General features: G+C 41.4%; 2 protein-coding genes across 8 annotated transcripts in view; one reads left to right on the forward strand and one right to left on the reverse strand.

Annotated features, from left to right (window-relative positions):
- TMEM68 (transmembrane protein 68) overlaps positions 1-13,774 on the reverse strand; it is a 33,678-nt gene extending 19,904 nt beyond the window's left edge. For 3 of the 7 annotated variants that reach the window (XM_024742619.1, XM_024742615.1, XM_024742617.1), the window contains exons 1-3: positions 13,657-13,774; positions 6,759-6,803; positions 5,556-5,953 (exon numbers count right to left, since the gene is read on the reverse strand). In XM_024742619.1, the coding sequence (XP_024598387.1) occupies positions 5,556-5,880 (325 nt within the window). In that variant the 5' untranslated portion in view covers positions 5,881-5,953; positions 6,759-6,803; positions 13,657-13,774. Of the gene's footprint in view, positions 1-5,555; positions 5,954-6,758; positions 6,804-7,399; positions 7,538-13,656 lie in introns of those variants that run through there. The other 4 variants (XM_024742622.1, XM_024742620.1, XM_024742618.1 and 1 more) reach the window with 3 other exon arrangements.
- Positions 13,775-13,889: 115 nt separating this feature from the next.
- Positions 13,890-15,664, forward strand: part of TGS1 (trimethylguanosine synthase 1) — a 37,996-nt gene continuing 36,221 nt past the window's right edge. The window contains exon 1 of the mRNA XM_024742638.1: positions 13,890-14,145. Coding sequence (XP_024598406.1) covers positions 14,042-14,145 — 104 coding nt within the window. The 5' untranslated portion in view covers positions 13,890-14,041. The remainder of the gene's footprint in view (positions 14,146-15,664) is intronic.

Below are 15,664 nucleotides of genomic sequence, written 5' to 3' on the forward strand. Positions count from 1 at the left end.
GGACTATAGTAATGAATCTCAGTCTTTCCATTCAACAACATATCTTGGACATCTATTTGATATACACATGTAGCGATTTTTTTTAATGATTTTTTTAATGGCTGTAAAGTATTCCATAATGAATTCCTATCACTTAGCCATTTTCCTATTTAGGGACCACTGGATTGTTTCCAATTTTTCAAATATTGGTTGCAATGAACCTTCATTTATATGCATCCTTGTGCACTGAATGTGTGAATTTATCACTAGACTGGATGCTGAGGTAACTGTTGATCATGCGGTACACGCCCATTTTAAATTATAACAGAAACTACCAAATCATCCTCCTGACTGGCTACACTGCGGTACTTTCTCACAAGTACTGAGTGAGAGTTCCCATCTCCACATTCTCATCCTTTAAGGTCAACAAACTTTAATTATTTGCCAATCCTCTGAGTAAAAACGCTATCTCAGTGCAGTTTTAATGTCCACTTTCCTAATTACTAGTGGGCTTATGAATCTGTTATAATTATTGGCATTTATATTTAGGCCATTTTTAGACCACATGCTTAGACCACTTTTAAGTTGGATTTCTTTTCTTACTAATTTATTATTTTCTAAGCCGTGTTGTAAATGACTTGTGGTGATCTGCCCCATCTTTTCATGTGTCTTTTAGTTCTGTCTTTTTTGAACAGTTTTTGTTTTTTTGCATCTTCTTTAAGACCTTCCGTAGTTGGAGATCATCAAATATTTTCCTATATCTTTTCCTGCTGATCTGGAATACCACTTATATCATTTACTAAATTCACATTTCTGACTTTTTAATCTGTTTGATCTGTTTGTGATGATCCTTTCCCTGTACCAACGCCGTAATTTTAATCATTATAAATGCTAATGGTTTTGATACGATAGGGGAAAACTTCCTCTTTTGTTTTTTCAGATTTGTCTTGGTTATTCTTGTTTGCCCTTTTATATGAATTTTAGACGTTTGATGAAAACGTGTTACAAGTCTACTGAATTGGTAAAGGAACTGGGAGCGTGGGCTGTAGAGCAACATCTCTACTATGCTGAGACTCTCTATCCACTTCACCTTTTCTGAATTCCATTTGTAAAGTATACAGTTTCTCCATAAAGCTTTTACGTGTTTTTTGGTTAGATCTAGTCTCAAGTAGCATTTTTCCTTTCCATTTTAAAAGTGATTATTGGTGGTATATGAGTAGCTACTAATTTTGTGTTTATCATATGCCCATTTCTCTTGCTAACTAATCTTATTAGTACTGATGGGTGGATTCACTTGGCTTTCAGGCATCTCTTCTTTTCTCGTCTCTGTACTTATTTCTAGGAGCTCCAGGACAATGTTAAATAGTAGTGGTGAGAGCCTCCTTGTTCTGGTCCCTACTTATGGGACTCGCTTTAATACTTCTCCACTTCTCCAATGTGGATCATCTTTGTTGAAGCTTCCTGGTACATTCCCTTTATTGAAGTAGTACCTTTTAGTCTTCGCTTCCTAAGATTTTTTTTTTATTATAACTATTGAATTTTATAAAACTACATTCTATGAGACTGACCTGCAAATCTCCTTTTTGTGTTCTCCTTAGTTTCAATAACAAAGTTCTGCTAGCTTTGTAAAATAAACTGTGTAGCTCCACATTTTTCCCTACGCTTTCAAACACAGATGGGCATTATCTGTTCCTTAAAAGTTTAGTATAACTTGTGGGCTCTCGGCCCTTTGTGAAGGGAGGAGGATACAGACTTTGACCACTGTTCCAATTTATTTCATGATTACTGGTCTGTTCTGTTTCTCTCTCCTTCTTGAACCAATTTTGATCATTTCTCTCTTCCTGCAAAACTGTCTATTTAATTTTTAAACAAAATGGTGTGAAATAGTTACTCAATTTCTTTCCCACTCATTCTTGAAAGCCTTGTTCAAAAGTTACTTTCTCCATGGATAGTGCTTTCACTTTTGTCCCATAGAATCAAAAATGAACACTTATTGAGCATTCACCTGACAGGCACTGCATTGGATCCGTAGTAACTATCTCATTTGGTCCTCACAGAATCCCTGCACTGATGAGAAAACCCAAGTAAGAAGAGCCCATGTAACTTACTCAAGGTCACACAGTGGTACGGCCAGGACGCAAGCCCACATGTGTCTGACTCCACGACCTGTGCCCTTCCCCACACCACACCTCCTACTAGAGGTGTGCCCGTGCTAATCTGTACCTGTGAGTTTCAAATGCTGGTTGCCATCACTCATTGAGTTATGCAATCACTTTAGTCAGTTATAGTCAGCATTTTTCTTTTTAAATAAGAGAGAGTAGAATAGAAAATAGAGCAGATCGCATGAAGACAGTATATACACTTTTGATGAAATAGTATATACCTGTATGTATATACTGGGTGGCAAAATGCATTTCTTGCTAGCAATAAGAATCAAAACTTTGATAGCCTAAAAACATACCTTGAAAATACTAGGAACCTTGAACATAGTAGGTGTGTGAAGTTGAACTTAATAGTGACCAAGAAACAAGTGATGTATTTTAGTGCTTTCCAAATTATTGGAGAAAGATGCTCTGTAATGGTGATAGCTAACATTTGTTGAACTTTTATTATGTAATAAAAATTATTCTAAGTACTTTACATCAAGGCCCAGTGAATCCTTCCAACAACCCATTTTACAGAAGAGGGAAATGAAGTCCAGAAAAGTAAGTATCTTGTTTGAAGAGAAGGGTTATTTACATAGTCTTAAAGGAGTTCTCCCAAGACATCTATCAATTACAAAGTAAAAAATAGCAACTTTGTGGTGGAGAAACCTAACAGACACCTCCTTAACCACATGATCAAAGTCACCATCACCAATAATAAAACATGTCAACATCATGAACCTCGGATACAATGTGCTGAGAAGGACCCACCATCAGAGGGATTCTTATCAAAAATGTACAACTTCAATCAATTTATGGAAAACATCAGATCTAAATTAAGAGACAGTCTACAAAATCACTGAGCAGTACTCTTCAGAAGTCTGAAGGTCATAAAAGACTAAAAAACCCTCAGAGATTGGAGGAGACGTGACAACCAAATGCAGGATGGGATCCTGGTAAAAGGACACTGGCAGGGAAACTGGTAAGATGTGAATAAAATCTGTAGTTTGGTTGATAGTATTATATCACTGTTAATCTGATAACTGTACAAACGGTTATGTAAGATGTTAACATTAGGGGAAGCTGAGTGAAAAATAGGAACTCTGCACTATTTTTGCAACTTTTCTGTAATTCTAAATTTTTTTAAAATGAAGTTTAAAAAAATCCTAATTGTTGCAAAAGGAAGGGAGGAGGAGGAGGGAGAAGGGAGGGGAGAAGAAATCAGGTAACCTGTCCAAGGTCCCCCTGCGGTGACTGGCAGGGCCTCGTTCGAACTCAGGAGTCGGACCCAGGAGTCCTTCCCTGGGGGAAAGACAGAGGAGGGGAAAGGAAACTCTTACCCAACTGAAGGACAGCGGGAATGTTCTCCTGAAATCCCAATTTAATTTTCCCATAAAAAAAACTCTACTACATATGGTTTAATTTATAGGACGCTTTTACTGAATAAAATATGTCCATTTCTTTAAAAATTAATAGTAAAATGTGAAGTAAAAAAGTCAAAATTTTTATAGTTTAAAGGCTGTAAGCAACTTGAGGGTAGGGGCTTCACTGACAGACTACCTAGAAATGCAGGTATCTAAGAAATACCAAATTCATGTTTCTTGATGTAGTAGAATCAGATTCTTTTGAAAAATGATAAAGCACTTACATAATATACATTAGAAGGTAAAATTTAACTTCAAAACAGGAAACACTGGATAGATTCTTATACAAAGATACTTATAGTAAACCAGTTATAAACAAACAACAGCTCAATAGGTAAGTAAATTAGTTATAGGATTTACAGAGTCCATATAGTCATTATAAGTCATGTAAGGAGGCTTAGCGACATGAAAATACTAGTCTGCCACACAAATAAAAAATAAACACACAGAATTCAACTGCATGGTAAATTTTAGGTGACTATTATTTTCTTCTTTATTTTTACTCGTCACATTTTCTAAAATGAACATTTTTATTTGTTAAAAAATTCCTCTGAAGATTCTTTACAAAGCATAAATTAAAACTGATTTGACATCAATACAAAATCCAGATATGCACACAAATGCCTTTTGTGTGCGTCACTAAAGAACAGAGTGAAGAAAATCATTTTAAAAAGCATCACTTATCTTACTAAAATATGTTATTATAAATAAAACATTAAAACATGGTAAGAACTATATATTTTACTTCCTCTGAGCCATAGGTGCATATTTTTAAATACCTCAGAAAAATAAATAATAAATACCTCAAAATTATATATGCTGCTACAAAATAAGTTTAACACTTGAATTTATCCACATTAAATCATGTCTCCCGAAACAGAAAAAAATTCAAATTCCTTACAATATATATTACCCTGAAGTATAGGGGGTTATAAGTGGGAGAGGGACATCGTTTCCCGAGTACTGTAAACGAGGCCACTGAATTTCTGTCTCACTGCTTTAAAGACAATGAACGAGAGCAGTCCACATAGGCACGGCCTCTGGTCACGGAATGCTGAAACAGCATCCCACCTCCGGTGAACAACCACGAGCAGGTGTGCGAGTTGTACGGACTGGCAACGGCATTCGTATTCATGGGTAAATACTATGAATTCAACACATCGACGGCATGTGGTTCCTGTTTGCAAAGCTGCTGTCTGTCGACCACTACACTCTGACCCTGAGCCCAACCAGGGACAAGCCCGCGGCACAGCACAGATCAGAGGAGCACAGGCCTGGAACCAGGAATCAGGGGCTGCATCCTGGCCCTTCTCCCTGGTGTCCTGGCGTGCCTCGGGCACATAACAACCTCGCTGTTCTTCAGTTTCCTTATGGGAAAACTGTAAAATGGAGATAACACGTGGACTCTCTCTACAGCATTATAAGAACTGATGCACGGTAAGCATTTGACTGACTGTACGGCACAGTCAAGTGCTCAAAAGCGATTTGCAGGCATATGTAGGATTAAAATGACAACACGTCAGCTGAATAAGTCACACAGCAAACGGAAAACGGGTACATTTTGGTATATATTCTATCTAATTTAATGTTATTACTATTTAATATTATTTTTCATTTTTTAAAAATCTCTACACTGGGAAAGTCAAACTTATTTCGAACAAAATGGAAGTAAACGCAAAATAAAGCAATTTCAAAACAGTTTTCTATACTGTTTTAATTCATCTCTTACTCTCTTAGATAACTTAACTATTAATTTTTTATTTGAGATTAGAGTGATAGTCTACATTATTACGTGGTTCTTTGTTTAATGGAAACTAGTGTGCTCAGAAAAAATCATTTTAAGAAAGACATATATATGCACAATGCATGCAAACAGGTAACAGGAAATAGTAACTATCCCTTCCATTATATTTTTCAATATTTCGTCAATCAACAAAATGGAAGGGTAACACGGTTTCAGCGCCACCCACACGAAAAGGAGCCCCAAACTCAAAGTAATCTCGCTTACCGTGCCAGACGGCCGCGTGTCCATCCCACAGCGTTGCCACCGTCTTCCTGGCACCGTCCCATAAATTATGAGAGTAAGCTTCTTTTAATACATTCTTCCTCTTATAAATGTGTAAGAAAATAATAGTAAGGTAGAGAAGAAAGATAGTAAAGTAAGGAAGTATTAAAAGTATGAGTGGTGTAAAAACCCACAAGAGATAGTTTGCAAAATTCCAGTAGTCCTCCAGGTGCTCCACACCAAACCATTCTTCAAGCACGTGGATCAGACAAGTCATGGAGGGCATGGAATCCTGTCCTGTCCCACAGGTTTGATTTTTGTCTATCATTTTTCTTTAGGTGAAAATGACAAATTCAGTCTCTTTCTTCGACGTCATGGCAGGTCTTTAATTTATTTGGCCACTAAAAGGGAAAAAATAATCCAAAGTTATTCTCTTCACAGCTGAAATGTTAAATGTTTTAGCCTACACGAATACTGTGTAGTCATTTCTTAATACCAAAAATGAGTAGACTGGTAACAAGTTAACTTTGTTGCAGATTTAAATGTGAAAATGGGTTTCATTTGTGAAGAGTGCTGGGTTTAGCTTCTGAAATAACTCACAAGCTACAATTACAAGAGGAAAATAAAGCTGACGAATGAAATTTCAGATTGATCTTAATAATTTGACTTATATCTTAATGGATCATACTGAACGTTTGTATCTCAAACTAGGTTATGTTGAGATAACTATTCTTCATAGAAGAAAACATCAATATCTGATTCAATAAAAGTAACCCAATTCTTAGGAAATGATGACATACATTTTTAGATATTACCTTTTACAAGCAAGTTTATAGAAAAGCTCTCTGTTCCTCTGACATTATACAATAATACAAATTTGTCAGTGTCATTTTTATCTTATAGTCACTAAAATTTCTCTTGTATCTTAAATGATTGAAAGAATACAGCATGGGGCTTCCCTGGTGGCGCAGTGGTTGAGAGTCCGCCTGCCGATGCAGGGGACAAGGGTTCGTGCCCCGGTCCGGGAAGATCCCACATGCCGCGGAGCGGCTGGGCCCGTGAGCCGTGGCCGCTGAGCCTGCGCGTCCGGAGCCTGTGCGCCACAACGGGAGAGGCCACAACTGTGAGAGGCCCGTGTACCGCAAAAAAAAAGAATACAGCACGCAATTATTCTATGTCATTCTCTAAACTATTCACTTAACTTACCAGAAATTAGATAAATATCTTGTCCCAAGCTTCAATGTCTGTATTCTGAAAAACACAGTATATAAAAGGAAGAAAAATGATTTAAAAAAAGATAATCATTAATACCCAGAGATAGAATTTCCATAAAATAAATGGCAAGACACATTCACCAATGTGTGACAATTATGCTTACAGCCCTATACTAGTATATCACAATTAAAAATTATACTCACACTACCAGTGCTTTTAGTGAGGACACCTCTATACACTGTTTTAGTTCCACACTATAAAGCCCCACCTAAGACATTTTTTAAATTCACAGCTATAGAAACTTCGCTTCTTCAGAGAAAAAGTCTGAAGTTAAGATGTGTAACAGACTCTGTCTCTTTTAGCCATTGCCAGATAGCGAGCTGATGGTCAGACATGACACTCGATGGTGCGGTTACATCAGCCTCATGATCATGTTCTCCTGCAGCAGATTTCCCTCTTCCATCACTATTTTCTCTGCTTCTGATTCTACCCTTAGAGATATTTTATCATTATTCCATACCATATAGACTTAATGAAAATCATCTCAAGTCCTTTGAGGATGAGGCAGGAAATGAAAAAATGAAAGAAAGGGATGGAGGGAGAGGGAGAGACAGATGTACAAGAGCAATTACATGTTGTCTTGAAGCCAAGATTATCTTGCTGATAACTAGCATGTTAGCAGGGCACAGAATTGACTTGTTCTTCCAGCGTTAGAGGATTTAGTCCAGTTTCCTTGTAACCAATAGCATTTATCTGTGAGAAACCTGGGCCTGTTACGGTAACAAAAGGTGGACACAGCACACATTAAGCCCACAACCTGTGTTTTATTTACATCACATTTTAATCAATCCATCTAAAGAGGCAAACTGCTAAAATTTACCAATGTTTGATCATTTAGCGTGCAACAGAGCAAAACTTACTACTTTTTAAAATGAGAGCTTTCCTCACTAGGACGGCTATATTCAAAAAAAAAAAAGGAAAATAACAAGTGTTGTTGATAATATGGAGAAATTAGAACCTTCATACATTGCTGGTGGGAATATAAAATGGTGCAGTCACCATGGAAATCAGTCCTCAAAAAGCTAAACATAGAGTTACCATTTGACCCAGTAATTCTAGTCCTAGGTATACACCCAAGAGAACTGAAAACGTATATTCACACAGATATCTGCATACAAGTGTTGACAGCAGCATTATTCATAATAGCCAAGAAATGGACAACCCAAATGCCCATCCACGGACGGATAAAAATACGCTATACCCAGAAAACAGAATATTCTTCAGGCACAAAAAGAAATGAAGTACTAGTTCATACTACAATATGCGTGAACCCTGAAAACTTTATACTAAGTAAAAAAAAGTCAGATACTGAAGGCCACACCTTGTGTGATTCCATTCACACGAAATACCCAGCACAGGCTAATCCACACAGACAGAAAGGTTAGTGGCTGCCAGAGGCTGGGGGAGGGGGCAATGAGAAGTGACTCCCAATGGAAACAGAGGTGCCTTTAGGGGATAAAGAAAATGTTCCGGAACTGGATGGTAGTGATGGTTGTACGACCTTGTGAATACACTAAAAACCACTGAGTTGCACATTTTTAAATGGTGAATATTACGATGAATTACGTATCAACAGAAAGAGCTTCCAAATAGTAATACATTAAAATTTATGACAGCCTCTCAAATATGTTAAAAGAAGCTCTTCCCAGGCCTGAAAACCAATCATTTTGGTGATCTGACCCGTACTGCTTAATACAACTGTCCCAATAATCTAGTCTCAGGACTTCCCTGGCGGTCCAGGGGTTAAGACTTCACCTTCTAAAGCAGGGGGTGCAGGTTCAACACCTGGTCAGGGAGCTAAGATCCCACATGCCTGGCAGCCAAAACACCAAAACATAAAACAGAAGCAATATTGTTACAAATTCAATAAAGACTTTAAAAATGGTCCACATCAAAAAAATCTTTAAAGTTTCATTTCCAATTTTTAATAGGATTGTAAAATCTTGTGATTTTAAAACCCTCTTTAGTACCTCGTCCCACCCAAATTGGTAAAAGAACTATACCTCTTGTCCATAGTTATGATTTATTACACACACAGTAGAGGGGAGAGGGACAGTGCAAAGGCAGACACCCAGGGACAGAGGCTATGCGGACCCCTCACAAGATCCTGCCGTCTGCTAACAGCGTCCAAGTGCTGCACGCAGGACCTCCTCCAAAAATGATCAACCCAGATTTTGATTTAAAACCTCCCATGACAGAAAACTCAAAAGGTGCCCTTTCCACCATCAGAACCGTTCATCGAAATGCTAAAAAGACCTTCCTTACACTTACTTCCCTGGAATTTTCCCCATAGACCTAATTCTGTACCATTGAAACTCTCCCATTAGACAACCTCTTAAGTTTTAGGACAGCTATCACAAAGCTACAAAATCCTCTTTTCTAGTCAGAATCCTTATTAATCCTTTCATCCACTCCTGGGACCTGGTTCCGTAACCTTTCACCACTCGGGTCACGCCCTGTGACTGACTCTGCTTATCCAATATGGAGCGGAGCAGGTAGAGTAACCCACCTGGGCCTGGGTTTGCTAAGATCTATAAAACTGGGATAACAGTAGAACTTAGATATACTACATTAGATGATGGAGGTGCCATGGAGACAACATCCCGCAGGCAAGGGGGTAAGGAGAAGGCTGCTACGTTATACGGCGTGGTCTGGGAAGGCGTCTCTAAAAGGATGTTTGAGCAAAGACCTGAGGACGTGAGGAAGCAAACCGTGCGGGCATTTGGAAGAGAATTCCAGCTGAAAGAACGGTGAGTACAAAGGATGTGCACTTGGAGGGGTCAGCAAAGCAGTCGGGTTGAGGAAGAGGGACGGGGCGGGGGGGCGCAGTCAGAAGTGAGGAGCACTGCAGAACTCTGTGGGCCAGCTTTCACCTAAGTGAGATGGAAAAGGCACCAGAAGGGTGGGTTCTAAATGACTGCTGTGTTGAGAACACATTGCACAGGGAGCAAACAGGAAGTTATCGCAGTCACTGAGATGCGTGATGAAGAGGTGTGCCAGCGTGCGGGCTGTAAGACATGATCAGCTTCTGGATGTATTTTGAGGATAAAGCCAACAGGATATGCTGGTGAATCCATGTAGAACGTGAGCGAGAGAAGTCCGATACGGCCTCACGGTGTCCAGGCAACATAGGTTTGTAACCTGGGAGGCTCTGCCACTTACTGTGTGACCCAGACAAGTTACGTAACATCAGTTTCTCCATCTATAAAATGAGAACAACAGTACCTTCCTAATGAGACTGTCGTGAAAAAAGCTCAGAAGAGTGCCTTCCACCATAAAGGCACTAAACAAGTGTTACTCTCATCATCATCGTTAGCTTGCTTGTGAGAGGATGGACTTGCCAGAGAACAGGTTTAGACACCCCAGGAATTCCCGGCCATCAGGAATTCAGGTCTGAACACGTTAAGATTCTACTGGACATCCACGTGGAGATGGTCAGAAGGCAGCTGGACACAAGCAGAGTTTAGCAGGAAGGTCAGGGCTAAAGAAATATACCTGAGATTCGGCGACATATAGACCAGTATTAAAAATCGTACAACTAAAGAAGGTCCCTTTAGGGAGTGAATATAAAATAAAAGTTTCCAAGACTGAGCCTTGGGGCATTCAACATTTTAGAAGCTGGGAAGCCAATGAGGAACCAGCATTCTCCTTCCAGACGTGGCATCTTGGATGTCAAAGTAAGAAAGTGTTTCAGGAAAGGAGTCCTCAGCTGTTTCATATGACACTCGGAGGTCTAGTAAGATAAAGATCATTGATCCTTGGATTTTACAACACAGAGGCACTGACAAGCCCTGATAAGACCGGTTTTGATAGAGTGGGGATAAAAGTCAGGTGGAGAAAGTTCAAGAAAGAATGGGAGGGAATGAATTGGAAATAGCAAATACAGACAACTCTTCAGAGAATTACTGTTGCAAAAAGGAACAGAAAAACAGGTGGGTATCCAGAAAGGAATGTGGATCAAGTTTGTTGTCTTACGATGAACAAAAATACAGCAGCTTTTAATACCAGTGATGATGTATCAATGAGAGAACGAGAAATGGATGATGCAAGGGAGATTACTGTTGAGGCCTAGGCCAGAGGGGATAGAATACAGTGTATAAAAAAGAAGATGCCCCAAAAAGACTTACATCGCTCGGTTTTTAATTCATTTACTCAATAAATATTTATCAAACAAGTATGTAGCTTGTGCTCGGCACTATGCTAAACACAGGGGAATATGTCACTAAATAGATGGTTATGGGAAAACATATGTAAAAGCACTTAGAATAATATGCCTAGCACATACTAGGCACCTAACCAATGCTGGCTAACTAAATACAGATGGATATAAACTCTTTTCATCCAAATTTTTGACAAAAATGTGGACCAAGACAGTGTCCTAAAATCTGTCACTAGAGAACTATCAAAGGAATTTAAATAACAAGCTTTTGAATTGATAAAATACTTACTTATGATAAAATGGAAAAATGGTCTTAGAACTCAATGAATACAACCTCTTAATTTTGTGGAAAAGTTAAAAATAGAAAGCCAAGTTGACTTACCCAGTTACTAAATTAATTCAGTGAAAAACCAAGAGCCAAAATTAAAACCCAGTCCTCCTACTTCCTACTCTGATTTTCATTATACTTCAAGTCTCTCTCTCTCTCTCTCTCTAACAGAAAGGCTAAAAATATTAAGATTGCAATTTCTATCTTCCCTCTACTTCTGCCTGGCTCTTCTTCCCCTCCAATTTACCATAGGCTGTACGTGACTCTCTACCACTTTATTTTAATCCAATAAGAACTATAATTCTTAAAAGATGTTTTGGGGGAGATGTAATATTTTAGTTACCAAAATTCTAGGTTATTTCCTAACCCCTACCCCCCAAAAAATCTCCAGTGAAACAGTCCTATGCATCACATATTTTCCCATCTGGAATTCACGTAACTTGTAAGAAAAAGTTGACAAGTTGAAATATCAGCATGTTGATATTGATGGCAAGGAACATTTACAATAATTAACTTTATAGATGTTTAAAATCAGAGTATTTCAAAAACTAATAAAACAGGATTTTTTTGTTTTGTTTTCTACAAAAACTTAAGGAAATAAATCTATTCCTTTTTTTTTTTTTTAACCATTACTGGTACTTTTAGCACCATGTATGGTAGCAGATTCATTTCTTACTTTTAGTATGTGAGCCACATTGAGGATGTGCTGAAAATGCCAATTACAAGAAATACTCACTGAAATCCAAGTTAATTTTCCCTTTTCCTTTTTGCAGATTTAATAATGGTTCAACAGGGCTTTTGTACTCAGTTTTAGCGAGTACACTCTACTTCAAACCATCAATAAAAATGAAGTTTAATATTTCAGTTATGATATCTGGCAAACTCAACCATTTTATCTCTAAAGCAATATCTTTTGGATTTCAAGCTTCGAACTCTAGGTTCTGAGATGAATTACCTTTCAAGGTGGTTTTTCTCACTGCTGTGGCCTCTCCCGTTGCGGAGCACAGGCTCCGGACGCGCAGGCTCAGCGGCCATGGCTCACGGGCCCAGCCGCTCCGCGGCATGTGGGATCTTCCCGGACCGGGGCACGAACCCTTGTCCCCTGCATCGGCAGGCGGACTCTCAACCACTGCGCCACCAGGGAAGGAAGCCCTCAAGCTGGTTTTCTATGTTGTTGTTTTTTTCTTTTTCAATCCTACAATGTCCTCCGACTCCTAGCTAGAATCTTCCACTCTGTTTCATAATTATTGTTCCCGCCTTATTTTCTCAACTATCCTCATCCCCAAATGTTAACACAACCGTACTGGTGTAACCGTGCAGCAGTCTTATCTTTTTGAGTCACTAACATGAGTAAGGCAGCAGCAAGGATGCGGGAATAAACATTTCATTTGAACGTTAACCTTCTACTTCCACTCACCAGTAAATGCGGCCAAAATATTAGGGGCCATTCTAAACGTCTGGATTTTATCTTAGCTCTTACATATTCTAAAGGAATACCAAACCAACTTCAGCACCCATCGCACAAGCCAAGTCCTAAGTGCCCCGACAACCTTCAAGTTTGAACATGCTTCAAGAGGAAGCTGCCTGGGCGATCTCAACCAATGCCACGCACCAAACACTGACTGCTTTTTTCAAATCCAGCAGCGCTGCTCCAGTTTTCGACATCCTGGTTTGTGCATATGTATCCTTCGTATATCATCAGCAGCTGGAGGGCTGAGCCCTGGTTCACAGGCTGCAGACTCCGGAGACCGAAACAGTGCCAGGCGCCTCCAGAGTATGGACCTACCCGGACTATTACCAGCACAGGTGAGAGATTGGATACCCACTTCGGTCCTTCCAGCAGTCCGAGGAAGCAGGTCCTACGAATCATCCCTATTTACAGATGCTCACAGCGAGGCCCAGGAGGGTTCCGTGGCCCGCCCGGGTCACACAGGTGGTATAAAGGGGCATCGACCAGGACCCCCGCCGGGACTGAAGTGTGTGGACGCGACCCCCTCCCCACGACCACCTTCGGCTTCACACAGTGGGCTCCATTCGCCTCCCTATCAGAGCGGCCCCGGGAAGCCCAGGGACCTGCAGGGACGGGGGAAGGCACCTCGCCCCGACCCAAGTGGAGGCCGCACCCGCCGAACTGCAGTGTTTGGGGCTCGAGGGGAGATGCGGGCCGAGGTGAATGGGCTCGCTGTGACCCAGGCAGGGCCTTCCCTCCCGGCCACTCTGGGGCCCCAGCCGAAGCCCGAGTCCTGCGGGAGGCCGGGGACTCCGCGCGGCCGCGGCGCCCAGGCCCCCGAGGCTGGCAGGGCGCCGAGGAGCGCGCGGAGGCCCAGGCGGGGACGACGCACCTCGGGCAGCAAGCAGAGCGGGCTCGGCTCGCCCTCACCCTGCAGCAGCGGCGGGAGCTCCTCGGTGGCTCACTCGGGGAAGCAGAGGCACTCGAACGGCCGTTCTCCCCGAGAGACCCGGAAGGAAAAAGCCAAGCGCCGGCTGCAGCCCGAGCAGCGTTGAGTGTGACACCGCCCCTCGCCCCGTCCCTTCCTGTGTCCCCACCCCCGGAACCACTTCCGTCTGAGGCTTCTCTCGTGCTCCGGGTTGGAGTGCTCGTGGGCTCGTCCCTCCTCGGCAACCGGGCGGGCCTCCAGTCCTGCCCTCGGTCCCCAGCAGCCGAACAGCGGCCGGGAGGCCTCCGCGCGCAATCTGCCGCGTGGCCGCCTCCTCTGAGGCGCTACGATGTACTGCGAGAAGTGGAGCTCCGTGGCGGAGATGTGTCTCTTCCTTGAAGATCTGCGGGAGGACTCCTGCATCCTCTGCCTCTGCTCCAGGGCGTTTGTGGAGTAAGTCGCACGCGGGCCTCTCGGTTTCCTGACCTGTAGGGGTTGGGGTGGCGATGGATCCCCGGGATCGGGGCCAGAGTGTCCGACCGTCGGGTACAGTGGTGCCTGAGAGAAAGGAAGAACCGTCCTCGGGCTTTACGGCGTGCTCGCCCACGGCCCTGAAGTGATGGAGCAAGTCTGCTCTGCGGGCTGTTAGGAGAGAATGTGGTGGCCCGTGTTTGTCATTTTACACTCGTCAACTGAGGGGACGGTCACAAGCTGCGGGGAAGTGAAATGAAAGCGATCTGGGATGTGATAGCACAGGGCGGAGGTTTGAAGATGAGTAACGTTTCTGGTTAACATCTTTTTTTTAAACCTTAAGGTTTATTGAAGCGCAAATGCACATAAATAGAACTTCTCATTACCCGGGAGAAAAGATTTAACTATAATCACATCAGTTTTTGAGCCGTGCTTATTTTTGGAAAATACTTGTTTCGGCCACAAATTGCGCTGCGTGGCAGAGTTAGTGGGTAGGAAAGCACTGACTCAAGAATTGGATTTTAGGGATTTAAAAAATATATATATGTATATACATATATTAGGTGTGTGAGTTCCGCCACTTAATCCTTTTTTTTTTTAATCTCTGAAATGGGTATATCTACCCTAATCCTCTCACTGGCTTATTGTTAGATCCAACTTGTGGAACTGAATTTTATGTGGTATTTTTAATATAGTTTATTTAGAATTATAGAATTAAGACAGAATTTAAGTTGGAAGGAATTCTTACTATTCGCCATGTGTTTTTGTGGAGTAATCGGCAAATTAATCCGGAAAAAAAATTAAGTGCTGTATTAAATTTAATGAAAAAATATTGTCGTCTGGGGACTTCCCTGGCCGTCCAGGAGTTAGGACTCTGCGCTTCCACTGCAGGGGGTTCGATCCCCAGTCAGGGAACTAAGATCTCGCAAGACACAGGGCTCAGCCAAAAAAAAAAAGCAACATACTGTCGTCTCTGTATTCATGCAGGCGTGTGTTCATTCAGCGAATTTTCTTTGTGCTCCGTCATGGTAGGTACTGGTTAGCACTCGGGTATCTGGCACAGCCCATCCCTACGTCCTTAGTTTACTTTCTAGCAAAGGTGATCAATATTAAGACAGCAGGTACGTAATTATTTGGTTAATTATAGTTGTAAGTACAAGATAGGAGAGAAGTGCCAGGTGCTCTTATAGCAAAAACCCAACCTTTTGCCATGGATCACAGAGATTTCTTAGAGAAAGTAACATTTGAAAAGTGGCCCAAAAGGTGAGTGGAAATAAACCGGGATATGTTTGAGTGGGCGGAAGCATTCCCATCCAGGCAGAACTCTAAAAATCCTTGAGGGAGCAAAAGAAAGCCTGTGAAAGGGAAACAAAATGACTGGGAAAGAAAAATAGAAGATAGGGTTGGTGAGATACGCAGGGTCTAGACATGCAGGACTTTGTAGAGGACAAGTTCAGATTTGCATCTCTGAAGATGCCTCTAGTAGCAGTGATGTGCGGGC

This window comes from Neophocaena asiaeorientalis, unplaced genomic scaffold (genome assembly GCF_003031525.2).
Source record: "Neophocaena asiaeorientalis asiaeorientalis breed wild unplaced genomic scaffold, Neophocaena_asiaeorientalis_V1.1 scaffold226, whole genome shotgun sequence".
NCBI lineage: Eukaryota > Metazoa > Chordata > Mammalia > Artiodactyla > Phocoenidae > Neophocaena > Neophocaena asiaeorientalis.